At 49.8% G+C, this 26,902-nt stretch overlaps 1 protein-coding gene across 21 annotated transcripts in view; it reads right to left on the bottom strand.

Annotated features, from left to right (window-relative positions):
• The window catches only part of KCNMA1 (potassium calcium-activated channel subfamily M alpha 1), a 721,733-nt gene that overhangs the window by 487,917 nt on the left and 206,914 nt on the right, over positions 1-26,902 (bottom strand). For all 21 annotated transcript variants that reach the window (XR_013449725.1, XM_078077542.1, XM_078077543.1 and 18 more), the window contains exon 2: positions 17,491-17,652. Coding sequence is in view for 20 of the 21 variants with exons in the window: in XM_078077542.1 (XP_077933668.1) it covers positions 17,491-17,652 (162 nt within the window). In the remaining variant the exon portion in view is untranslated. The remainder of the gene's footprint in view (positions 1-17,490; positions 17,653-26,902) is intronic.

Raw genomic sequence — 26,902 nt, 5'->3', positions numbered from 1 at the left:
AAGTACTTCTTTCTATCCATCGTCACATTCACTTCTTGTTCTCAGCATGACCCAAAGGAGACAGAAATAAAACCAACTTTGTCTCAGAGAGAAATGGTGGAAGGGCATCACAGTGTGACAAAAGGGATGAGGTGGCCCCAAAAAGGGAAACAATGAAACTGTGCTACCTGTCCACCATAGTCACTGCTTGACTGGACAAATGGTTATGGCCTCAGGGATTTACTACCCGCCCAACCTGATGTGGAATGCGCCCTCTATGGCAAATCCCTGCTTTGAGTTTCTCTTCCTGGAGCCATGTCTTTGGGATCTTCCAGTTCATTCTTTCACAGATTCATTCCTTCCTTCACTCATCCTTTTTTCTTGCTGTTACTGAAGTATAATTAACATAGAGTGTTATATTAGTTTCAGGTATACAATATAATGACTCAACATACGTGTCTCAGTGCTCATCAAGGTAAGTGTACTCGGAATCCTCTTTACCTATTTCACCTATCCCTAACCCCTTCACTCCCCACTAGCAAACTCCAGTTTGTTCTGGTTTTTGTCCCTTTTATTTTCTTTTTCTGTGTTGTTACTTAAATTCCACATGAGTGAAATCATATGGTATCTGTCTTTCTCTGACTGACTTATTTCACTTAGCATTAGACCCTCTAGGTCCATCCATGTTGTTGCAAATGGCAAGATCTCATTCTTTTTTATGGCCCAGTAATATTCCTTATATATATATATATATATATATATATATATATATATATATATATATATATATATCTCACATCTTCTTTATCCATTCATCTATCAATGGACACTTGGGTTGCTTCTGTATCTTGGTTATTGTAAATAATGCTGCACTAAACAAGGGGGTGCATATATCATTTTGAATTAGTGTCTTTGTTTGCTTTGGGTAAATATCCAGTAGAGAAATTATGGGATCGTATGGTAATTCCATTTTTAATTTTTTGAGGAACCTCCATACGGTTTTCCACAGGGGCCACATCAGTTTACATTCCCACAAACAGTGCACAAGGGTTCCTTTTTTCTCCACATCCTCGCCAACACCTCTTGTTTACTGTGTTTTTTATTTTAGGCATTCTTCCTTCACTTGTTCTTGAATAAGAAGCACCATGGTACAGTGGAAAGAGCCTGAGCCACTGAGTCACAGGAATCTAGGTTTAAATCCCAATTCTGAGGATGCCTGGGTGGCTCAGTCGGTTAAGCATCTGACTCTTGGTTTCAGCTCAGGTCATGATCTCAAGGCCATGAGATCAAGCCCTGTGTCTAGCTCTGCACTCAGCAGGGAGTCTGCTTGGGATTCTCTCCCTCTGCCCCTTCCCTCATGCTCTCTCTCTCTAAAATAAAATAAAGAAAGAAATCTTTAAAAAAAATAAATAAATCCCAATTCTTAAGCTTACTGGATATGCGGTCTTGCCTAAGTTACTAAGAAAATCTCTGTGCCTTGGTTTTCTCATCTGTAACATGGGGGTGAGATCAGAAGAGTCAACATGTTCAGATACAGACTTAGATCTCTGTCCTTTCCCCTAGACTGTGGTGAGCTCCTTGAATATTGAGACCATATCTCATCCCATTTTGATCATTAACAACTACTGAGCACAGAGCCTGGTACTTCCAGATACTCAATAATATCAGTTGAATGAACAAACGACAAATACATGCTTTCACATGTATTCTATCCCTCCCTCCCTCCCTCTCCCTCTCTCTCTTTCTCTCTTAAATTTCATTCTCACAGCAATCTGGCTCAGGATTTTATCTTAGCTCAGTATAAGACAAAGGTGATTATAATATTAAAATACATGTTTCCTGTTCTCAAGGAACTTGAAGTTTATTGTATTTATTTAACAAACAATTTATATAATATTTAGTCTGTGCCAGATACGGTTCTAAGCACTTTATAAATATTAGCTTCTTTAGTCCTCATACTACCCCTTTGAGGTAGGTACTATTACTGGCTCCTGTCACTGGCCCTAGGTCACACAAGTACCTGGCAAAGCAGAAGTCAAACTTAGCCAGGCTGGCTCTACAGCCCGTGCCCTGAACCATTAGGCCAGTGCCTTTAATAGGGCACACAGGTCACCCGCACCAGTGTACGTGAATAGGGTACAAGAGTGCTGGGTTACACAGGAAGGAGGACCCTGCACTGCACCATAAGGGTGAGCAGGATTTGAACACACAGCGTGTGTGGAGCAGAAGAGTGGGAAGACTGGCTGGCAAGAGAGTAGGGGCCAGAGGATGGCAAGCCCTGACCCTCTGCATAAGGAGTCTGGGCTTGAGGACATGGAAAGCTACTGAAGGTCCCTGAGCCATGTGGGAACCAAAGTAAAGCTGGCTTTAAGGAGGCAAAGGGCATCTGGCAGTGGCATGCAAGGGGGGGCCAAAGGGAGGGGATGGAGTAAAAGGGGAGAGTGACACAGCCGTTGCTATAAATGGAGGAAGGAGGAGGTCACAGGGCCTCCACCAGGACAATGGAGGCAGCAGCATGGAGGGCAAGTTCAAGGACTCTGTTACTGCCAGGATGCGAGATGTCTGTATCAGTTTCCCACCAAGCAAGCACTCAAATCAGAAACAAGTTCCAGGGAGCACTCACAGGGTGTTTTCTTGGCCACCCAGCATAGCACCTGGGCTCCTTACAGCACTGCTTTCTAAAGAAGGTGAGCCGTGAAGGTCCCCTGAGCAGTGTGCATGGAAATGGAAGTGAAGCCCTTTGCAGTTGTGTGGCTGGCTACTGAAGACACCATTCAACGCTGACAAAGGATTCCAGCCACCCCAAACATGAAAGATTGCCTGGTACGTGCAACTGCAGTCCTGCTTGCTATACTGCCCTACCCCTCACAACCCCAGAATCCCAACCCAGCCTGGGTCTCCCTGCTACTGGAGCTCTCCATGCCCATCCCCTTTGGCTGGAAGGGGGCGGGCAAGAACTGAGGGATGGATAGGGAGTTTGGAAGTGAGCTATGGCCCAAGAACATGATTTATCAGCCTTCTTCCGAGTTTTACCAATTGTCCAAAATCTTCTATCTGGCCCCAGTTTTGCACAAATTCCCAGAGAAGGTTGTCTGGCATCAGAATGAAAGAGACGCCATGGTGCAGGCACGATAGGAAGACTCGTAAAACTGGTAAAGAGAACTTGGCTTTGACAAAAGCCGGAGTTTTCCTTATTATTTATCTATCATATTTGAAGCCTTGGAATCCCATTTTCATCTTGATGGAGGCAATAAAATCTTAGCAAACTTTTACGGCTCCCAGGATAAAGCCGAGGACTCTACCCTGCTTCCATCCAGCCACTCTTGCAGACTTTGAAATTTAAGTCAGGGCAGAAACTGCTCTTGGTCCGAGGCAAAACGTATTTATCTTTGTAAGCACAACCATTAAGATGTGAGCATGAATACCTGAGAGATAAAACATTAAGGAAGAAAACAGGAAGAAATAGGAGGTGAGGCTTCTGAAGCCCTAGAGGGAATGATGATGCATGAGCCCCCACCAAAAGCGTTTCATAGAGTGTCAGGGAGTGGGGCGGGGGGACAGGCATCCGCAGAGATCGGGAACCCGGGAGTGGGCCAAGGGCAAAGCTCTGCAGTGGGAAAGGCCATGACCAGCACGTGCTCCGTGCTTAAGAGACGTTTTGAGAGCGGACCTCACGAATGGGAAAACGGAGCTTGCGTTTCTGTTTATCTGTTGAATCACTGTGGACCTGAAATCCACCCCCTCTGCTTCTCCAAACACTAAAGCAAGTCTCCAGATGGAAAAAAACTGAAATCAGGCTACAGCATTTAAAAAAAAAAAAGAAAGAAAGAAAGAAAGAAAAGAAAAGAAAAAGAAGGCTCATCAGAAAGCTGACAACTTTCTGCTCCTCTGGAACCTAACCTATGGAGCTGGGGTATCAAATGCTAGACAGTTGGGAAACGTGGGTTCTTATCCATATGCTGCTTGGGACTATGTGACCTTGGACAAGCCTCCTCACTTTAATCACACACGAAGTGAACTTTAGGGAAAATGACCTAGAACAGAGATACCTAGGGCATCATAGGGCATAAATAACACTGGTACTACCCCCCTTCAAGCTGCTGCTCATGACAGGAATCACTAATCAATCACAGCAGTCTGGAGAGCAGAGCCCCAGTTAGTCTCTGCTGCCAAGCCTTGAATCTTCAGCAAAGCATTCTTGGAACCACTACCAGTTAATCAGAGTGGGCCCAGGAGATGACATGTTCACCAATCCCTGGACCAGATCTCTTCTAATCCTTGAACACCAAAGCCACAAAATGCTACACGTCCCACAGATTCTCATTACAAATCCCCTTAACTAAGTTCTACCTCTTTCTCTCTTTTGTCTTCCCCCAAGACTTAGTAGCCCAGGCTAAGAAGAAAACACCAGCTTTTAGGCCCTCACTCCATGTCTGAAGCTCTGAAAGTGACCTTGGGCATTTTTCTTGAGCCTCTTTACCTTCCATTCCCCCAATTCTGCTAGAAAGCACCTCTCGGGGCCGATGTCCCCTCCGCCCTCTTAAGGAGCTTATCAGGGTAGAGAATTCTATTTCTTTTCCAATGCTTTGCAATCATGGAATAGAAGACAGCCTAGGGAAGTTCAAAGACATTTAATTATCACCGTTGGTTCTTTTGAAAATTATTAAAGAGCCTGAAATTAGAAATTTAGATTTCCTCCCGATCCCTAAGAACAAACAGCTCGCTTATAAATGGCTTAATGTGTCTGTTTAATGTACACAAAATTATCTTTCAGGAAAGTGGATTGTTTTTTCATGTCATTTTGCATCTCTAAAATATACCACCTATGGCAAAAGGAGAGGGATTCGAGGTCTGACAAAATCTACCGCAGAAATAATTAGCACCAGAGGCTGTGTCTGAAAGAGCGTTAACTGAAAGAGAATCTAGTTTCTTATTTATTTCTGGTCTATCTGGATCTCTCTATCACACCCCAGGGAAGAGGAATTGTATCTTTGACGGCTGGAAGGATGGCTCACCTAGTTGCCTCCACAATTGCCTGATGACAATGACCCCGAGCCCCCAGCACAGCAACTCCCTCTGGGCCCAGCACTGAAACTTTCTGCGGCAACAATCAGATACACCCACTGGTTTGCAAAGTGGGCAGAGGTCACCGGAACAGTGACGTTTTATAAGGCAGCATCCAGGAAGCCGCTCAATCCTTACTCCCAAGGACTCGGACAGTCTTTGTTTAAACCATGTTCATTAAATTGGGAATACCTGAAAGAGTCAATCAAGGGTTTGTTGTGGTTGTTTTTTTTAAGCTCATTGAAGTTCACCCAAAATGAAGCTTCATTTGGGGAATTTCCCCAATGCCCAATCCACCAATCACCCACAGCGTTTGCACCCTTGCTGTGAATCTGGGCTTAGCCTGGCAGCTCCCACCAGCCTCCAGGGTACGCCACCTTGCTCCCGAGATTTAAAAAAATAACTTTCATGACAGTGATGTTTCCTCATTGCTCAAGCCCTCCTGGGTGCTTCTACCACTCACTATTTTAAATAAATGTGCCTCTTTTTTTTTTTTTTTAAGATTTTATTTATTTGTTTGAGGGAGAGAGAGCACATGAGAGTGGGGGAGGGTCAGAGGGAGAAGCAGGCTCCCCACTGAGCAGGGAGCCCGACATGGGGCTCGATCCCAGGACCCCGGGATCATGACCTAAGCCAAAGGCAGACGCTTAACCGACTGAGCCCCCCAGGCGCCCCCAGTGTGCCTCCTCTGAAATGTTTACAGGTACTCCTTCTACCCCCAGAAGAGGAATGGGCTTCCAGGAACATGTGACTTGCTTCAACAGCACTTCTGTCACAGCAAAGGACACAAGCTGTGTGTCACCCAAGGTCTCCCCAGACAGAGTCCGCTCGGTCGGAAAGAAGTTTTCTCTTAAAGTCAATGTTGGTGCTAGTGTGGTTCCGAGTCCCAGCACGATCCCCTCGGAGGTTTCTGACTGTTCAAAGACAACTCAAGGAGGATCCAAGATTGAAATGGTTTAAAAAAAGCCCACTTCCCCTGGGAGGACCTGGCCTTTGGGAGGTGACCTCTCCTCCTAGGGCATCCTTCCTCCAGCCGGACTCCACAGTCACACACAGGTCCTGCTCCCTCTGCTAGATGCTTCCCTTTCTGCATATTGAGATCCACCTGGAAAGGAGTCTGGGAGAGAAAGAATCTTAGGTGAGTGTGAGGCAGAGGCCCTCTCACACAGGGAGAGTTTTTTTAAATGCAACACGAAGCCAGGGGAGGGCCCCACAGGGACGCCCCGGCCTATCTCCTGTTCTCTTCAGTTGCTCCAGCAGATGAGGAAAAGACTACTCTTCTTTGTCCTGTTGTAGCTCTCCCAGCGCCAAGCACATTGCCAAGAGCACACAGGTCAGAGGTAAACCCTCACTGCCTTTATGGATTAAAGGATAGTAGAGGGAATGAGAAAACACCGTAAGGGAACAAACTATTGCCACCCTCTTGTTTCATTCCTAGAGACACCAAGACCTTGAAAGCGAATTGACTTGTCCAAGGTCACCAGGAAGGTTACAGCAGAGCCAGGATAAGAACCCAGTTAGGTTTCTGCTGACCACAGTTCCTCAGATGAAAGAAAGTGATTGTCACCTTTACTTTTATTTCCCAAATTGATCTCAAACACTGTCACTAATCCCCAAGGCCCAGAGAGATACACTACATGAACCTAGGGGAGCAAACTTTTTTCTTTTTTTCTGATGATCTTTCCTCCTGGATAGGTCTAAGGTCCAAGAAACCAAGTTGCCCACCTTATGGCTCAGAGGGAGACAATAACCTTATGGCAGCTTCCCCAGGAGCCCATGCAGGTGCCTGTGGGATTAGGCAGCTCCTGAAAACAACCCTTTTCCTTTGCAGGAAGTTATTTTCCACCCCTGGGGCACAATCCCAGGCAGAAGGCCCCTTGAGTGCCCAGCTGATATAATTAGCTCCAGAAAGATCTAGCATGACACAGTAGGAGAATGTTCTGGATCTCTCCCAGTGGGATTCCAAACCGCACGCCTTCCTGTGCAAGTCGGGGTTCAGAGGCTAACGGACCTAGCAGGCGTGTCTGGCAACCAGGGAGCCAGCAGATTGCCCTCTGAAATGCCACCTTTTTGCAATTCGGCCTCTGTTTCAAGCTATTTTTAATGTAAGCGAAACTCGAATTTAAGAGAAGGTGGTGTAGAAACAGGGTCTTTTCTTCTCTCTTTTTCAATGAGCTGCTCCCTGTTTCCCCAAGGACAGTCACTTCACCAAGAGCCACCAAAAGGAAAGAAAAAACAGCTAAAAAGAGCAACGGGGAAAAGGTCAAAATTCAGCTTCTTTGCTGAGGCAGGCTGGGAACAGACCTAGGAAGGTGAGGGTCTCTCGACCCATCAGAGCAATCTGCTGGACCCTGGATTCTCCACAGGTGCAAGAAACCAGCATGACCTGTGTATTCAGCTTCTGGATTCACCTGTGCCCAGCAAACAAGGAAGGCCCAGAGGTCTGCTTGCCCAGGAAGGCGGCACATACAGTTGACAGGTAACCTCCCAAGCCCTAGGGAAAGACCTGTATCTCAGTAGGCTTGGGAATTGAGAACCAAGCTTCCATTCAGACAGGCCCCCAGCTTCCCGGCGTTGTTGTGATCTTCCACATCAGTGCCAGGCCAATTGTATGAACTAAAATTAACTGGATGAGCAAAAACATGGGCCTGCTGCTTAAAAGGCCTGTGTGCATTTAATGGAGTTCTCGAGTGCCCTAATTCCTTAAGAAAGACAGACAGGCAAAAGTCCTGCCCTAGTTCCCTCACTACGCAAGTGCTAGAGAACATTTTTTGCAATAAAATTTTTAGGGCAAATGGTGGATTTCTGTTGTTGTCATTCCCCTGATGTAGTTGTTTTTCTGGAAAAGGCCTCATTCTGGACCCAGACCCCTAAGAATGGGGCTTCTAAGTGCACCCAATTGGGATGTTTGGGGCCTGCAGGCACGAGTCAGTCTGCCTCATCCTAAACATAGCCTAGTAAACTAAACTGGGAAGCATCAGCTTGTGTGCGGTCCCGAGCGCGACTCTGCAAGCATGTGCCCCCAGCAACGACAACGGCTGGCGACTCTGTCATCGCGTCATCCCTATTTTTGAGTCTCCCTGCTAAACAAACTTCCACACAGCTGGAATGGAGGTTCTAAGGAGATTTCAGTCCACCAGGGTATTTTTCTGGCAAATAGGGGCTGCTAAACCCTCAGCATCCTCCAAAGGCCCTGGGGGAAAAGCCAAGTGAGAAAACTCTCCCGGCACAAGAGGGTGGGCTCCAAATACAGGCATTCTGCTTCCTACAAAGCCTCCAGGGGTTGCCAGCTTTGACCGGATGGGAAAAGAGAAGTTAGTCTAACATTAGTCATAGAAACACATTTCCTCAGGCCCCTCGGGCCCAGCAGCAGGAATACACAGGATGTGTGATCAGCACTAAAAAAGTCGGGCTCCCAGGCCTGTCCAAGGACGGATGGAGAGGTCATGGGCTCTGATTTATGACCAAAGTATACTTCAAAAATCTTGCCACCCAGAGCCTTGTAGCAAAATGCAGGCATAACATTTACGCTTTCAACACTTTGAATGATTTCACTTTGCAGATTTTGCTAGAAGAACTAACATGTGTCCAGTGCCTTAAATAACATCTGACACCTAGTAGATCTTCCAGGAATGTTTCAAAGAATGAATGAATAGCTCAAAGGAGATGCCTTGCATCTACAGCAGAATCTGTGTCCTCTTCTGGTGACAGCACACTTTCCCGCATCCTTCCAACAGATCTGTGCTTGCCGCCCGCCAAACTGAATGTTGAAGACACCTTCTCATAAACTGGAGATGATGTGTTCTCTGAAACCAGCTCTGTGTCTGTCAGCTTCGCCCCATATCCAGGAAGGACTGGACATGGGGACCACGGTGAGTGTACTTGACCCTTTTTGTACAAGACCCATTTGTCATCCTGCTAAGGCATTTCCTATGACACACACTCCTACAATGTATGGCTCCCAGGGTGAGCCTGGTCTGCCCTGCAGCCCCCGGCCGGCTCCGGGAGGCTATATGAAGTGAGAATTTCCTGGCCGACTTGACACTGGTGAGTCAGGCTGGCATGAGCCAGCTTCAGAAATGACAGGGCCGGAATTGTGTGCATGGAGCAAACATCATCAGCTGGCTGGACTCAAACTAGGGCCTGCCTGGGACACTCAGAGCCCTTTCAAATGGCCATGCCCAGAACTGGTTCGGCACTCTTAAAGGACATCTGAGTGTGGTGAGGTCCGAGGGCTGCTCCATCTCTGTTGCAGGAAAGGATTTATTCTCCACTCCCTCCACACCAGCCCATTTCCTCCGTAACATGTCACTGGGCTCTCACAACAATGACAAAGTAATAATAGCTAATGCTTAGTAAGCATTCACCAGGTAATAGCCACCATTCTAAACATCGTATACACACGGAGGCATCAAATCCTTATAAGATTAAGCAGGGACTATTACTATGCCCACTGGACAGATGAGGAAACTGAGGCACCAAAATGGAAGCTATTCGCGCAGGGTCAAAGCCCTAGAGAGGGGCAAGTTGGGACTCTGCAGAAGGGCTGCAGAGGCTGGGTCCCTAAGTGCTCTACGGGACCGTGCACAATAGCCCTCAGCTTCCCTTCCTGAGGATGCATGTCCCAGGGAGAGAGGAAAAGCAGGAGTTGGAGATGCTGGGAAGGCTGAGTGCTCTACCTATCCTCCTTGTTGGTTCCAATCCAATGAGAAAAAGACACAAGGAGCCAGATGGAGAATAAGAGAGTAGAAGCCCCCGGTCAGAGAATGCTGGCTCAGCAAAGGGGGAGGGCTCCTATCTCCCAGCCCACACCCAGAAGCTGCAGCAGAAAGAATAGAAGCAAGGGTGCCTGGCACGGGAGAGCCCTGCCGTGCCCTACCTTATTGATCAGGCATCCGCCGGGAGCTACATTCAATTCCGTGTGCCGGGGAACACCAATAAAGGCACGTGGATGGGACAGACGGATGAATGGATGTTGATGAATGAATAGACAGATAAGATGGGATGACAACATAGGCACCCATCTCCCTCCCCCTCCCGCCCCTGGAAACCCCGGAGGAGAGAGGCAGCGGGGCATAAGCACTTGCCACCAGAGCCCAGAGGCCCCTGGGAGTCAGAGACAAACAGCCGGGATAAAGCAGCCTGCTCCTGGGCCAGGAGGTTTTCCTCTCCCCAGAGCTGTCCGAGGATTCCTTTCTGAAACTCTCCTTCATTTTCACAGGGGAGGCCAGAGGAGCCAACACACCAGCTAGTAAAATTAACAGCTGCTCTTTACAGAAGGCGCCGGGGAGGCCGGCTCGCAGAGCACGTGGCCTGCGGGCCAGCAGTGCACATGACAGCCAGTGTGGCCAAGATGTAGGGCCTGCAGGCCTGAACCACGCGTGTCTCCGTGGCGGGGACTGGACTTCGGCTGCTGGGCAGGGCCCGGGCGGGCTGACTGCAGGGGATGCAGGCAGGTGGAGATGTAGGGAGCGACCCTGCTGCAGAATTCCCAGACACACTCCACTGACCTTGGGAAGGGGAAATCCGTTAAACTGAGCCAGCTGGGAACCCGCTGTCGAACTTGGGGGCCCACCTGGCTCTGGCCTTTGTCTCCCCATCTCTACCACATCATTTGGTTGAGGTTGTGGGACTAAATGTCTGCCTAAGGGCCTAGATAGTACACCTTATCCATTAACTTGTGCTACGGGGAACTGTGGGGCAAATCCCTCTGGCTACTTAGAAATACTGACAGTCATGGAGCAGAGGGGGAACTTAATCTAGTTTGGGGGCTGGCAAACGTCTTCCGTACAGGGCCAGACAGTAACTATTTTAGGCAGGTGGGTATTTTGGACTCTGTGGATACCACTCAATTCTGCATTGCAGTTCAGTACAAAAGCAGCCACAGACAATATGTAAATGAGTGAGCATGGCTGTGTCCCAATAAAGCTTTGTTTATGAACACTGAAATTTGAATTTCATATAACTCCACATGTCACAAGATATTCTTCTTTTGATTTTTTTTAAAACACCATTAAAAATTTAAAAACCATCCTTAGCTTGCGAGCTTGTGAGCCAAACAGGCAGTGAGCTAGATTTGGACCGTGGGTTACAGCTCACCGATCCCTGGACTACTTAACTGTTTCCCAAAGTGTGTTCTTTATGATGCCCACAGGTGTTTCATGAAGAAAGGGTTCAATGGTGAAACAGGAATGGGAAATGCTGGGCAAAGCAAAGTCTTTCTGCCTTTTTACTGCAGGACTTCTTCGAGGCTTACATGCTGATATGCACTGACAAATCTCAAAAAGAGGAGAGAAATGAAGTCTGTCCAAGTTCCAGGAAACCCATTTTTATCCTAGAGCATCTCCTAGATCTAGTTTTCTGTAGAACCCAATTAAAGCCGTGGGGATGAAGTCTAAGCAACCGACAGCAACGGCACCAAATGTGATCCTGCCTGTCTTTGAACGTCTCCAGTGACAGGCAGTTCACCACCCATCATGAGTGTCTGCTGGATTCAGTGACTTCTCTGACTCATGTTTTCCCACCCAATGGTGCTGGGTCACAGGTAGCAAATCTAGGGCAATCTAGTGCGCCCTTCAACAGGTGAGGACAAAACATCTCCTGTTTAATGATATAAAGAAAACACCCCTTCCTTGACTTACTGATTCATATCCAAAATATAAACTCTTTGCACAGGAAATAATGAAGGGCCATTATTAAGTCCTGGAGAGGGATTGCCCTGCATCTCCTTTAAAAGAAGGCTCCTTAGGGGATTTAACAAAAAACTCAAACAAAATCTCAACTGACGCCCAAGTGCACAGATAGCAGGATCTCCCTCTTCACTATGAGAACATTCTTACTAAGAATGCAGGCCCATGACACCTCTGGTCTTTCCGCGACATAGGACATTTATAGGTGATATAAAAACTTTATGTAGATTTGCCTAAAATGTAATAAAAAGGGGAGGGGGCGTGGAGGAGAGGCAAAGAGAGATGGAAATGTGAGCTGTGAGTGAATTTGCCACCAGGCAGCCCTGGAAAAGAAAAGTAGAGGCTGCTGATGAGAAATGTCAGCAGCACCATGAGTCACCTAAGGGAGAAATGAAAGCAATAAATGTCACATATTTGATTAAGCCCATGCCCATGTGCACCTCCATTTTATTCAACTGGTCCAATTTCATGTGCAAATGGCACAACAGAACACGTCTATTTAACCCTATTAAACCGATAGGATTATTTCTATTTGAAAGGCGTATTTGATACATATTTTCTTTGGGGCCCTAGGAGATAAAGATAGAATGGCCCAGCCTATGTATATAACGTGAATGTAAAATGCCACAGGCGATGTATTTAGGGAGATAAAGGGAAAGATTGGTGTTTTTCTTTCTCCTTCTTCAACAAATCATCCCGATGACAGTAAAGCAAGTAGCATACCTTCTCAGTTCATGGATTAGATTTAGATGTTTCCTGGAGCAATATTCAAATGTATTGGCATGGGAATATGGGGAAAATAACCATAAAGAGCAGTTCTAAGAGTTCTATCTTTGCTCAAGGAGCTGATCATTGTATGGACAAAACCAGTCTGTGAAGAGAAGCACAAAGCACTGACTGTGTAAAGGGACTGGGGTACGGCCCAGGCAATGTAGACCCAGCTTACACCTTGAGATGTGGCCATTCTTGGCCACGAGACGTAGTTTTTTCTTAAAGAGATAGCCACTCGGAGATCAATACAGGAATTAACATGAATGTTCAGAAACAAGATGCTTCACAGAGATGGGGTGAGTGTGTGTGTCTACTTTAGGTCGTGTGTGTGTCTATAATTTTCCTCATTACAAATGGGTTCTCTGGTACTGTCCCTCTTGTGCTCTATTTACCTTAGAAAATTCCTTCCTAGGGAAGTTCTTCCAGTTTCTGCCTTTTGATTTCTTTATTTACTAAATAAGGAACTAAACAGATCATGGGTCAGCAACTATGGCCATGAACAACAATCTGGCCCACCACCTGTTTTTGGCAAGTTTTATTGGAACACGTCACACCTGTGTATTGTCTACGGCTGCTTTCAAATGACAATGGCAGAGTTGAGTGGTTGTGACAGGGCCCCTATGACCTGCAAAGCCTAAAATCTTTACTATCTGACCCCGTACAGAACACCTCACTGACCCTGAACTAGACTAACTATTAACCACTGACTTTGGCTTCTGATTCTGTAAAGTACAACGAAATAATACAAAAGCCTACTCTGTTTCTTGCCCTCTTTATTTATACACACCGCCTTATTCTTAGAAAAATTTAATTAGCTCACCAAACAGTAATGGAGCATATAACCACATACGTGTAAAGTGTGAGGAGGAGAGTAAGAAAATCAGGACAAAGGGAAAATGAGCCAAGAGACAAAGAGATGAAGTCAGGGGGATGTGAACGTGTAGAATGCAAATCCTGAGATGCTGTGTGTTTTCTGTGGGCCATGAACTTGGCTCATAGCAGCCACTACGAGGAGAGGGCCATGATCCCTTTCCCAGCTTAAAGTGTTCACGGAAGGTCCACCAGGAAGACCACAGCAATCCCTGGCACAAAGAACCACCTATCTCCTGAGTCTGTGCATAAAAGGGATAACATGAGGTGTGGTGAACAAAGCCCCAGCAACACCCAAACAGCTGGGGGGTATCTCCACGGCATTCACAGCTACACCGAACATTCTGTAGCGTGGGCCAGCTCCACGTCCCAAAGTGGACTTTCCACCAATTCTTCCAGTATATTCCCAAATTTTGAAATAAGCATTTACCCCCTTTTACAATCAGAAAATAATAAATATCTGCAATTTAAAAAAAAAAAAAAAAAGGAAGCCACAACCGTTGCCCGCCTGGCACTCGCTTGGAAGCAGAACCCCTCAGCCATGCGCTCCAAGCAGAGACTCTGTCCAGTCTTGCTCTTTCCTGGAAGCTAAGCCTGAGTGCCACAGCGGGAGACAAGGCAGGCTCTTCTGAGACCTGAAGCCGAAGCTCCAGGTGGGAAGTTAAAGCCCTGCTGAATGGTGACTATCATTTATCCTTTTTCACACGGAGCTCTACAACTTTATATCTAGTTTATCAATATAAAGAGTTCACACCCAGCATCTCTGTCGTTTGTGGCTTTATGCCCAGGACCCAGAATAGTGTGCCTGGTGCAGGTGAGAAATAAGCACTTACTACATGAACCATGGGCTCGTCCGAGAGATCCCAGACAGCAGGTGTATCTACAGATGTGCTGGGGTTGTCTTGGGGAATCCTCTCCAACCTGGGCCTTACCCACAATGCCCAGCTCTGAGACTCTCACCTATGACAACGAGACAGGTAAGAAAGGGGCCCAGGTGTGGAGGCCAAGCTCCTGAGCCATGTGTCAAAAAAAAAAAGAAAGAAAGAAAAAGAAAAAATTAAAAATTGAATAGGGAAACTCTGAACAGCTGGATGTCTAGTCTTGCTTCAGTCCCATTGTTGCAAGGATAAACATTTGGACAGCTCAAGACAAACACATCCTTGGGTTCTGAACAGGCAGAGCTGCTTTCTCGTGCGCACTGAGACTTCCATGTGAGATCTGCTCCCTCCTCAGAGCAAAGCCCTGCCTCCTCCTGAAGGAGAGGCCTGTTCCGGAGGCAGTGCCCGGAACTCCCAGACGCCTGCTCTCTGTGCGGCGGGGCCTGCTCTGCTCTGAGTGAGCCAGGGCGGCCTGGGCAGGATTTTCTCCAAGGAGACCTTCAGAGAGAAGCTGGCGTCACGGGAGGCTGAGGCAGATGGTGCTCCTCTGGGCAAATGTTAAGAGAATCAGGCCAAACCACCTCAGGACCTAATTGGCTCAGACAGTAATATCAAAATGTCACAGCTGAAGCAACGGCTGACAGTGGCTTAGAAAAAGAAGAGGCATTATCTTCAACTGGGAAGTAATGACACAGAAAGAGCACTAGACGGGGAGTCCAGAGGCCTGCAGGTCCGAGCCCGGTGGTGTCACTTGAGGCTGCATATTCTTCAGCCAGGTGTTGCCCTTCCTAAGCCTTGGGTTTCTTGACTGTAAGACAGACATGAACTCATTGATAAGACTGGCTCACTTGCTTCCTTGTAATGAACCCCTACAGCCCAACGGCAAAGTGGGCGATAGGGAACAAATACAACATGGCCCTCGCCCTTCAACCTGATCATAATGTATAGGGCCTCGCACAGTGCCTGTCTCACAAGAGGCTCTCAAGAATGTTACCGTGAGCAGGAGCATCAAGACGCCTACTGGTGCACTTGGCCTGTAAGTTCTGCTTCCAAAGCACATCCGCCCACCTGCCGGCACCGGGTGGGGCTCGTTCAGGCCTTGCTGCAGCGGCTTCGCTGGTGGCCTGTCCCCAGCACCAGAGCGCATGGTCCTCACTGACCCTAGCCCCTCGAGCTCCCACCTCCCCAATCCACCCTCCACCTGTCCGCTTGTATTTCTCTCTGCACAACCTCCCATCGTGATGCCCCTCCCTCAAAATCTCCTTTCCCTACAAAATTCAGTCCAACTTCTTCAGCTGGGCATTTGAAGACCTGACAAGCTGTCTCCAGCCCACCTTCCCAGGCTTCCGTCCCCTCGGGTGGCTTTGTGTTCATGACCTGGGCCTCCCTCCGCGCCGTGCTCTTTCTCCGCCACCCCTTCCCTCCCTCTGGGATGATCCCCTCTCCTCAACGGACATTCATGATGCTAGCTCACAGTTCAAAGCTCAACTCAAATGCTTTCTGTCTTATTGTTTATTATTTAGGTATTTTCCTCAGCTTCTGGCCCACTAAGTGGTCCCTTTCTTGTTCCCAAGCTTTTATCTTTGACATCTTCTCTGTCATCAAGCATGGGCTCAGTTCATCTTGAAACGGAAGTTTTAGCTCAAAGGCTCTCCTCTCTGTGAACTGCCACGAAGGCTTGCTTGATGGTCCCTATGTCCCCATGCTCAGTGCCCCCCACGCACACCCACACAATGCTTGTACTCATCGCGTTTCTCCTCCAGACACTCCTTCAATAACTTCCGTCCATGGTGCAATGGAATTAGATCATTCCTTGTTTTCCATAGGGCTGGAAAAAACACCTAGCCGAGTCATCCTCGGTAACTCTTGGCTGATGCTGATGAAGATAATTAGGGCTGTCTACAGTGGCCACGTGGAAGCGACAGGCATCACATTTGGGCAACCAAAGTGTCTGCTGATCCTCGTCCACCATCACTACCACAGGTAGAGAATTCACTGTCTGCATTTCCTCCCACACGAATGCCCAGACCCGGAATTCAACCTCCACAAGCTTCCTACACAGAATCCACTCTTACACAAGCACAAAAGAGCAATGGAGCCTCTACCAAAGACTCTGCGGGGAGGTGAGGGTGGGGGTAACATGGCACAGCCGCAGCAAGCCACCTTCACTTGCTCATTAGACGCTCCGTGCCACCAGGTCTCTCCTGGTCCTACCGACCCGGGTTGTCTTGCTCCAGGCAGCAACTGGCCTCACTGGTTCCTCTCTCCTCCTCTCCCAAGCCCCAGCTTTAAATTTCTCCCTTTTCTATGTCGCCAGCAATTAACATCAGCCACAGCTTCGCATCCAGACTCTCCAGAAGGCTCGGCTCCTGAAAGCTCCCTCAGTTCATAGAACCTTGTCCTCCTGGGAGGCTGTTTGGCCACCACTTTTGTGACACGAGCATGACATTCAGTGTCTTCTCCCCTCCCTCAAGCAGTTTGTGAGATATTCATTGCAAACATAACGTAGAGTTCTCTCCAAGAAGGATTCTGATGGGTGGAACTTTCACCACCTCCCTACACCTTTCGTCACCTCCTTACTGAGCTTTTGCCAGGAAACATCAAGGTTTCCAATGTCCCTGCCTGATCTTTGATTCACCCAACTGTCAGGACATTCCCATTCATTCTTTGAGCCAAATGAGTCTTGACCAAGCCCCAGCTTCAGGCCCAGGAAGGGCAGCTTCCAGAACTGTAACAAGAAATCATTTGGAATGCAGCATCCTTCTCAGGGGAACTCCTGTCCCAGAGCAGACCCAAGAGAGCCAAGAGAACTCTCTGGATCCTGGCATTTATCCTTTATGAGCTCTCTGCAGAATTCTGAGCACACATTTCTTCGACTCCCTTCTCCTCTCCAAGATTATCAAGCTGTGTACGTGTGCGTCCGTGTGCATGCTCATGTATGTGTGCATGCCTGTGTGTGCATGCATGTGTATACCTATGCTGCTGGCAGAGGAAATGCTCTACATCCTCCCCAACAGACCCTCTTTGCCCCAGATGCTGGCCCACTCTGCAGATACCCCTCAAACCACTGGCTCATGTACACAGAGAACCCGGCCTCTACTCCATGACCCACTGTTCACCCCCCACTTCCCAATAGCCGGAGGCCTGGAGAAGCCCCGGAAAACATGGTGTCCCTCTAAGCAGAGGCATCATGGACCAGACAGCAGGCCTCGCCGAGGAAGAGGGAGTTGGGGACTCACCAGGACTCTGCCAGTCAGTGTCTGGGCAGATATCATCACCCCCGCCCAGTCCTTCACGGAGGTCATCCAGCCGACCTCGGCTGCCGTTGCCTCCTCTTTTTCGTCCACTGGCTTGAGAGTGCCATCCGCCTGGCTTGAGCCATTGTTAATCTTCTGCGCCTCCTGGCAACAGAGAGAACAGGGTTGAGAATAGGAACCAACTGAATTCATTAAACACAACCTACCCAAAAGAATCAAAGTTGGAAGGGTCCTGGCTGATGGGGGAACTGGCTTGAAGGTACAAGGGGCAGGGAGATGGGATGCATGATGCCTTTGATTTTCTTTTAAATCTTTTTTTTTTTTAAGAATTTTTTCTTTATTTTCTCTTAAAATATCTTTGTGAAAGAAAGAATGAAATTATTCTCTTTCCATTTAAAGGGGGATAAAAAATCACTAAACTCAGGAGAGAAAGCATCTTGTCTAGGGTCATGGAATAACTACAAAGGAGATGAGGTTGGTATGCTGTGGTCTCCACCTGCCCAGGTTTCCTATCCTGCTCACAGGAGTGCCCTATCTTTCTTAAGAAAATCCCCATCTCCTCATCGCCATCTGTGTAGTTCAAAAGGAATTGAAGGCCCACAATGGCTCCAGGAATAGAGACGGATTAATTGGACCATCCCATCCCTTAAGCAAGAGCAACTGGGCCAGTGACGGTTACATGACCCATGCCAACCCAATACACCTCAAGCCTGGGACTTTTGCTGGAAAGAGTAGGAAAGGTAATCCTTCCCTGAGAATGAAGCCACCACAGAGGAAACTAGGAGAAGTGACAGAATACTGATGTCATTTGAACACCTGAATCCAGCTGTGCCTGAAATCCACACCAGAGCTTTTTAATTACAGAAGAGAATAAATTCCCCTTCATGGCTAAAAACATGCTTGAGGAAACAAGGTTGATTTCTTTAGATAAATGAGGCCAACTTGGGGCCCTAAACTGCATGCTTTTGTATGCAATGTGCCCTCTGCCTAGAATTCTTTTCTCCCACAGGGGGTCAAAGCTTCCCCCTCCCACCACCTCCCTCAAGTCTTTGCTCAATGAAATCTTCTCTGGCTACCCTTTTAAAATTCCAGTTCTGCCTTCCAACAGCACCACCTTTTCTGTTTTATTTTTCATTCATAGTCTGCCACCCCCTACCAACTCCGGCATCCTGAGGGCCTAAAAGAGTGACTTGCATATAGGTGGCTCAATAAACATTAATGAATAAATAAAAAGGGTTATGAGTATCAGCCCTTCACTGGGCCTAGGATTGCCAAACAAAATACGGGACACCCAGAGAAAACTGAGTTTCAGATAAACAACAAATTTTTTACATGACACATAGCTATACTAAAAATATATTCATTATATAAAATTTAAATTTAACTGGGCCCCCTACTCAAATATCCACTGAGATTATTTTTGCAAGTATAGATGTAGAAAAAGATGCCGGCAAATTATGTTCAGCATTTAAAAGCTTAGAATTAAGTTTCAAAGCAAACAGACACTGGGGATCACTGTGAGTTGGAGCAAGGGAGAGAAACCAAGGCAGAGGTGAAAACCTTCATCTGCAGTGAGTGGGGGTAAGGCAGAGTGAAGAAAGGACAGACCCGTACCCCTGAAACAAATAATACATTATATGTTAATTTAAAAAATCCAAAAAAAAAGAAAGAAAACAGAGATGAGATGCACAGGATGAGTCATCCTCTTGGGGATTTGCAGGCAGGCAGGAAGCTGCTCCTGACACAGGGTTCTCCCCTTCTGGCCTCCATGGGTTCAAGGGAAGCTGGGAAGCCAGAAGGCGCATCAGCAGAACTAGGTGCTCATGTTGTCTCTCTAAGTATATGAGGCCCCAGGGAGCTAGAATAGTCTAAGAGGAGGCCTGTGGTGGGGGAGCCCCAGGGTGGGCACACTCGGGGGCCACCTATTGACACTGTGGAGTCTGCTACCCAAGCAACCTAAGGCCAGTCTCAGTGGCCTGTTAGGACCCTGAGTCTTCACCATGTGGAGATTCTGCATAGCTGGGTGTCCTGAAAATCACAACAGCCCTGATCCAGAGGCCTCACTATGAACCTCAGGAACTGCAGGTGTAGATTCAGCTCTCATGCCCCATGGGACACCCCCCCCCATAAGATGGGGGAAAATATGGCCTGCCACATAGATGTTGACAGGACTAACCAGTGCCCAAAGGCATACAACACACTTTCAGTTCATTAGTCCCACCACCTCCCACCTCTCCTTGAGCCACTGGCCCTCGAAAACAGTGATTCTCAAGTTCAAGTGGGCATCAGAACCACGTGGAGGCCTTGTTAAAACAGAGTGCTGGGTCCCATGCCAGAACCTGCATTTCTACCAAGTTCCCAGAGAATACTGATGCTTCCCACCCGGGAACCCCACTTTGAGAACCCCTGTCCCTAATCATGCTGACATGGCTTAATCATCCCTGCCCTGATCTAAAATGGGATATGGATCTGAACCCCCAGCTCTTTCCCAGTGTTTCCCTTCACCCAGGACAGAACCACCCGCTTCTTTCAGAACCAGGGGCTGGGGGTGGACAAGGGCGAGGTCGGGGCAGGGCAAAGCCCTCAAATCAGAGGCTCTTGTGTCTCCTTCCAAGCAGTGCCCCCCCAGCGACGTGTCAGAGCTGGTCCATGGCCACAGGCTGCCCTCAGCCCTGGAGGCTCAGGCCCCACAGCCACCTGGCAGACCAGCAGATCTTGGAGGAGAGAAGCCGCATGGAAAGGGCCAGGAGCCAGTGAGTCCGCCCCAGTCACGGTGCTTTCAATGCATCAATAATTCAGAGCACAAGAGGTGTATTGCAGATAATGCCCTTTTGCCAGCCCTCTTAACTATTGTTTTACAAGGCATTCATTATTTTAATTACTTTATGATAAGCAAGGAAAAACACAGACTAAAGAAAGATAATGCCCGTGTTCGTATTTGCTGACACTAGATGCTGTGGGCTTAATTACCACATGTGGGAGGCAGGTCTGGGGGAGCAGGACAGCAAGGAGGCCGGAGCTCTGCACAGCGTGCTGCCAGCCGGCCAGGGCAGCCACCTTTGGCCTGCGGGCAAGCCCCCCTCCACTCTGACCTCACTCCAACCAAAGCATCCCTCGCTGGCAGCAGGTACAACCCCACGCTCTGGAGAAAAGAGGGCAGAGGCCCAGGGGCGTTGTGTCCTTGCAGAGACACACGGCAGGGAAGGAATGGTAAGGACAGTATAATAGTGACTGGCCACCATTTCTCAAGCAGAACTAAAAATTAAGTGCTTTCCATGCCTGACCTTACTCAGAGCTTATGATAATCCAACAGGCAGGTGGAGTTATCCTCATTGCACAAACAGGGTAACTGAGAGCAGGTATTTCTCAGAAGAAGGCACAGAGCTTGAGAGGGCTGGAGGCAGACAGCCCGCCGAAGCTTGGTCAGCTCTGCCACTGACAAGCTCATGAGCCTCACCTCCTCCATATAAATGCGGACCGGCATGCCCACCCCATCAAGATGGTGGCGAAGCTTACGTCAGATCAACGATGTACAGTGTTTGGCCTGGGGCTAGGCAGCTATGGTTGCCAAGACAGAGCCCCCATTGCTGGGACTGGTTGCCTCCAAAGATAATCAGTTAAAACTGCACCATCACATTGATCGGTGGCCCTGAGAGAGACGCTGATGACCCTAGGCGGGACACTGACCCAGAGAGAAACCTTAATAAATAATTACAGAACGGAGGATAAGCGAGTATAGGTTCTAACAGCTATGACTTTTCAATGAGGCAATGGGCACCTGGGAGGGAAGGCACCACAACTTCTGGAGGGGCTCCAGCAGGAGCTGCGGGGCACCCCCAGGACAGTGGGGGCAGGGATTCCTACACAGAGTGGGCCCTGGACCAAGTAGCCTCTTAGATCCCTTCTGATTCTGAACTCCATCAGATCAGCCTCCCATTAGAGATGAGGAGACTGAGGGCCCGAGGGAAGCTGCCTCCTGGGTCCCAGGACACTGCTCTCTCTCCTATGCCTCCAGGACCTTGCTGGGGGGAGGGGTGGGGTACAGTGGGGACTGGTGCTTTGTTCTGAACCCAGAAAGTAGGCATCCATCAAAACTTCCACTTCCCAGTGCAGAGAAGGACTCAGCTACCCTTCCGGGAGGCCTCCTGAGCAGGGTCAGGCAGGCTCCCTGGTATCAGGAGAAACCTGGCCCTGATCCCCACTCATCCTCCAGGGAGACCACTGTGTGCATGTCCCCCTGTGTGTGTGAGTGTGTGAGTGAGAAAGAGAGAGAGACCCCACAAGCTATAACTCCAGCTACCCCAGCCTCAGGACACCAGAGATTTTCTGAAATGGAGACAAAGATGCCTTGGGGAGAAGAGAGGAATGTGGAGGAAGAAGGAGCAGGAAAGAACAAAACAGGGTAGGGCCTGGGGGTGTGTCCCGGAAGATGCAGACCTGGCTACAGCCACCTCCTTGATAAAGGGGCTCAGTCTTACTTCGGAGGCCACTCTTCCCTCCAGCCCTGCCCTCTCTACCAGAGTCTTCCATAAAACAAGCCACAGCTCCCTCGTGCAGACAGCACGGGACATCTAATGTCAGTGCCCAGACGGCAGGGTGGGCAGGGCTGCAGGGCAAGGATGCGGGTCCAGGGGTCTGAGGGCACAGTGGACCAGTCCCCTCCTGCTGCCTGCTCATTCAGGCACTCTCCCACCGGCCTCACCCCTGCTGTGCCTTCTCCCTATTCCTTCGAGCATTCCCCTCAGTGACTTCCTATTGGCGTGGCCATGGAGGGCCTCAGGCCTCCTCTGTCATCTGTGGCCAAGGGCCTGACCAGACCACACGCACCTGGTGCTCACTACACAGAGCACACGTCAGTTGGATGCTCAGGCATTTCTCCTGAATCATAAGATCAAACACTAAAGCGTCAGAAGGGACCTCAGTAAACCCTTCGGATGCCAACCCTCCTCATTATACACATAAGAGCACCGCGGGCTGGAGGGGAAGCCACATGCCCAGTGCCCCCCAGCCCAGCCAGGAGTAACCACCCCCCCCCAGCCGCCTCTCTTGCTCTTATCCTTGCTGCCTCCTGGGCAAGATGATGCATCCCCTCAAATGCAGCCTGAAGGAACCAGCCACTCCCAAGCACATCCCTCTGCTGCACCAGCCTGCAACCTGGAGTCTGGGTGTTCCTGGGCCAGGCTTCAGGTGGAGGGGCCACGGCAGGAAGCAACCTTTCTTGTCTTCAAAGGGCCTGGCTTTCCCCAGCAATGGGAGCGGCCCTGGCCCAGTGCTGGAGAGCAAGCCCGTTCTAATCCCAGGACTCCACAACCCCCAGTCCTCAGTTCTGGGCCCCCTCTCTGTCTCTCATCCTTCCTGTTTTGGACCCAGTATCCTACAAACTTCAGGTTTGTGGTGTGGTAGGAAGAACCCAGAGGCTCACAATACTCAAATCCAAGTCAAGCTTTTCTGGATGGCCTTGAAGAAGTCAGTTCATTTCTCAAAGCCTCTTCTATAAACACCAATGAGTGCTGCCTTGTGATCTGATAAGGTGGAGCACAGCACTTAACTGTCTTGGGGGGGCGGGGCGCGCTGACGGCAGCATTGCTGTCTTCTGGTTCGGACAGGAAGCAATGCCATTCTGGAGAAAGGAGTCCTGGACCCCAAAGCCAGGCCTCCCAGAACACATGGTTCAACTCTCAGATCCCCGCCCAGCTGCATCTTGCAGGGCAGGGCCCCCATTATCTCCCTGAGCCCCAACAGGATGTTGGAATTGCCAAGTCCTGCCAGGTGGCCCACTGTGCTGGCCCCACCCTCCTGTGAGCTGCCACCGCACCTGCTGCCTGGCTGGGCTCACTCACCCCAGGGTACACTCGCACCCACACCTGTCGGCTGAGGCTGGGGCCAAGGCCACCCTGGGCACCACACCTGCTGGGTGACTGGAGAGGGAATGGGGGGGTCAGCTGCTGGGAGGAATTCAGAATTTCCTCACAGCTCCCTGCTGGGGCTGCCCCCAGAAGCTCCAAGGCTGCCTCGGGTTTGATTTCATCTCAGTTCTCTGGACACCGGCTCCTCATTCCAGATCTGGGAAGTGGCTTAAACAGCTCATCTGGGAGGAAAACTACTCTAAAAAATATAAGTCAGATTGTGTTGGTGCTGTTCCAACACCCTCCTGTGGCTCCTCGTCCCACTTGGAGGACAAGTCACAGCCTTCACACAGTCCAACGCACCCAATCTGCCGCCATCCTACAAGTCTCCCACTCACTCACTCTCTCCAGCCGCATCAGCCTCCTTGTGCTGCCGGAATGTTCCAGACCCATTCCCATCTCGGGCTAATTGCACTGGCTGCTCCCCCTGCCCCTGGAGAGCCCCACGGCTACTTCCCTCACCATTCTCAGGTCATCGTCACCTTATTACTGAGAGCTTCCCTGCCCGCCCTGTTGAAAGTGACACCCCACCACCACCACCCCGCGCCTTTGCTCTATTCCTCCTCAGAGCATTGATACCACTAGCCTGCCAACGTCGGTCCTCTCTTACTGTCTGTAAGCTCCGTGAGGGAAAGACTCGACATTTCTTTCTAGTTCACTGCCGTGTCCTCAACAGCACAATGCTGTGAGCTCCGCAGAAGCACCTGCTCCATCTTGGTGAGGGACAGGAGCCAAGGGTGTGCAGGAAGGAAGGAAGGAAGGAGGGAAGGAGGGAGGGAAGGAAGAAGGGAGGGAGGGAGGGAGGAAGGAAGGAGGGAGGGAGGAAGGAAGGAGGGAGGGAGGGAAGAAGGGAGGAGGAGGGAGGGAGGGAAGGAAGGAAGGAAGGAAGGAGGGAGGGAGGGAAGGAAGGAGGGAGGGAGGGAAGGAAGGAAGGAAGGAAGGAGGGAGGGAGGGAGGGAAGGAAGGAGGGACGGAAGGAAGAAGGGAGGGAGGGAGGGAAGGAAGGAAGGAAGGAGGGAGGGAGGGAGGGAAGGAAGGAGGGAGGGAGGGAAGGAAGGAAGGAAGGAAGGAGGGAGGGAGGGAGGGAAGGAAGGAGGGACGGAAGGAAGAAGGGAGGGAGGGAAGGAAGGAGGGAAGGAGGGAGGGAGGGAAGGAAGGAGGGAGGGGAGGGAGGGAAGGAAGGAGGGAGGGAGGGAGGGAAGGAAGAAGGGAGGGGGGAAGGAGGGAGGGAGGGAGGAAAGGAAGGAGGGAGGGAAGGAAGAAGGGAGGGAGGGAAGAAGGGAGGGAGGGAGGGAGGTAAGGGGAAGGAAGGAAGAAAGGAAGGAAGGAAGGGAGGGAGGGAGGGCAGAAGGAGAGCTGCAGCAAATGGGAAGTCAGTTCCAGGCACGCACAGCATCTAGAACAGGTAGTTTTACGAATCAGTAGTAACGATACCGCCGCTGACTACTGTTGCTGAGCATGACTGCAGTAACTCTGTAACGAGGCTATGAACGCACTCGTTGCCGAGGAGGGCCTAAGCAGTTGGCCCAGGAAGACACAGTCAGGATTTCAGCCCAGCTGTCTGATACCAAAAAGAGGTGAACACCTGTCCTTACATCCTCGCAGGGAGAGCGTGAGAAGCAAATGGGATCATGTGTGTGGAAGGATTACGGACTATTGCAAAGTGCCTATGAAAGGTTTATAATCATTATGAGGACTCAATCCGCCCCACTCCAGGGTACCGCGTGGACCGCAGAGACCCTTCTGCAAGGTCCCTGTGCCTTGAGAGGGTGGTTAAATCAAGGACAGAGACACATGGTTCCTTTCTCGGCCAAGAACCAGCTTGGAGCCATAAATCACCCTTCGTGGAGCAAATGCATTGAATCAGAAATGAACATGGCCAAGCTGACAAGCCGCAAAGCCTTCCTCCTAAGCACTGAGGTGCCCTCGCAGATGTGGCCGGAGGAGGAGATGCAGGCGATCCTGAGTCCTGCAGGGCCTCAGGCCCCTGCAGGGTTGGGCTCTGACAGGGACCTGCCTCCCCCGTCCCTGGGGCCCGTTGGTGGGGAGCACAGCAGGGGCAGGAGAAGCCGCATCTCAGGAAGTCCCACGCCTGCAGCCTCTGCCCAGAGCCTTGCACCACAGGGTGTTCCCTGGATGCTCAGTTTCCTCAGGGCTGTGGGGGAAGGAAGGACTGGAAACCCCATCTGTCCTCTCCTCTGTCCTCTCCTTGAGTCTCACAGGGAGTCCCACTCCGTCCTCACGTTTCCCTAGTCACCATCAGAAACTCATTTCCCGGAGTCTGTATTGAAGGATTCTGTTACTGAGTTATCCCTTCCACCTGCCTGGGACCCCAACCCTCACCCCGTCTCCAGCGGCAGCTCCCCACCTCTCCTGAACCCTCTTGTCCTTAAAACTGACCCAGCAGTCCCGCATGCAGCAGCCCTCAGCTGAGCACGAAACAGGAGTTTTTCTCTCTTCCTAGAGGACTAGGGGCGGGCTGAAGAGCTCGGGGCTGAAAGTCAGGAAGCTGGCATTCTAGCCCCACTTTGCCCAGAACAGCTGTGTGGCCTTGGCCAGTCACCCAGCCTCTCTGAGCAGAGACCTCATGTGAGAAATGAGAGGAAGCAGGGGGTTAAGCCCATAGTTTTCTGTTCCTGGGGGCCCAGCCTCGTGGAGTCTGTGAGGCACCCCAGGGGGTCAGCAAGGGAGGGCAGGGGAGGCAAGGCCCCGGCCCCCGTGAAAATCCAAGCATCTGCACACTGAGCCATTTTCACTGCGTAAGGTCCCATGATAGACTGTGTCTGAGTGAAGTGTTTTCTGTGGGGGCTACAAAAGTTTGAAATTCACTGCGTAAAAATCCATAGGCCTATTGTAGTTTTGAAAAGATGCTTTATTTCGTGGTGCCTGGGTGGCTCAGTCGGTTAAGCATCTCCCTTTGGCTTGGGTCATGACCCCAGGGTCCTGGGATCGAGCCCCACTTCAGGCTCCTTGCTCAGCGGGGAGCCTGCTTCTCCCTTTCCCGCTCCCCCTGCTTGGGCTCTCTCTCTCTCTCTGTCAAATAAATAAATAAAATCTTTAAAAAAAAAAAAAAAAGGAAGAGAAAAGATGCTTTATTTCATGGCAATGATTATGACATTCTGGGGGCACAGTCTTGCCTAAGACCCAGAAATGCCTGAACGTTAGTATCTGTAAACACACGGGGCTCCCGGTACCTCATGCAGACCACTGTCCTGCTTCCTCAGCCTCAGGCCTAAATGCTGGGGAATGGTCTTCCAGACACCCCCACTCCTTCCAAACAGGCCAAGAGGAAATCCCTTCATGGCAGCCTCTTTCACATCCTGGGCGTGTGGCCCAGCATGGGATTCTCCCAGGTACTGATAATCCTACATATTAGGGATTAGACAGATTACCTAAAGCAGCTCAGGCAAATAAAGCATAATGTGGGCACCACCAGCTGGGATTTTCATGGCAAGAGCTCTGCTTGGGAGGAAAAGGAAGACGGGGTA

This window comes from Halichoerus grypus, chromosome 7 (assembly GCF_964656455.1).
Source record: "Halichoerus grypus chromosome 7, mHalGry1.hap1.1, whole genome shotgun sequence".
Lineage (NCBI taxonomy): Eukaryota > Metazoa > Chordata > Mammalia > Carnivora > Phocidae > Halichoerus > Halichoerus grypus.
The sequence above is the reverse complement of the archived record's forward strand: the minus strand, read 5'-3'. Positions and strand labels throughout refer to the sequence as shown.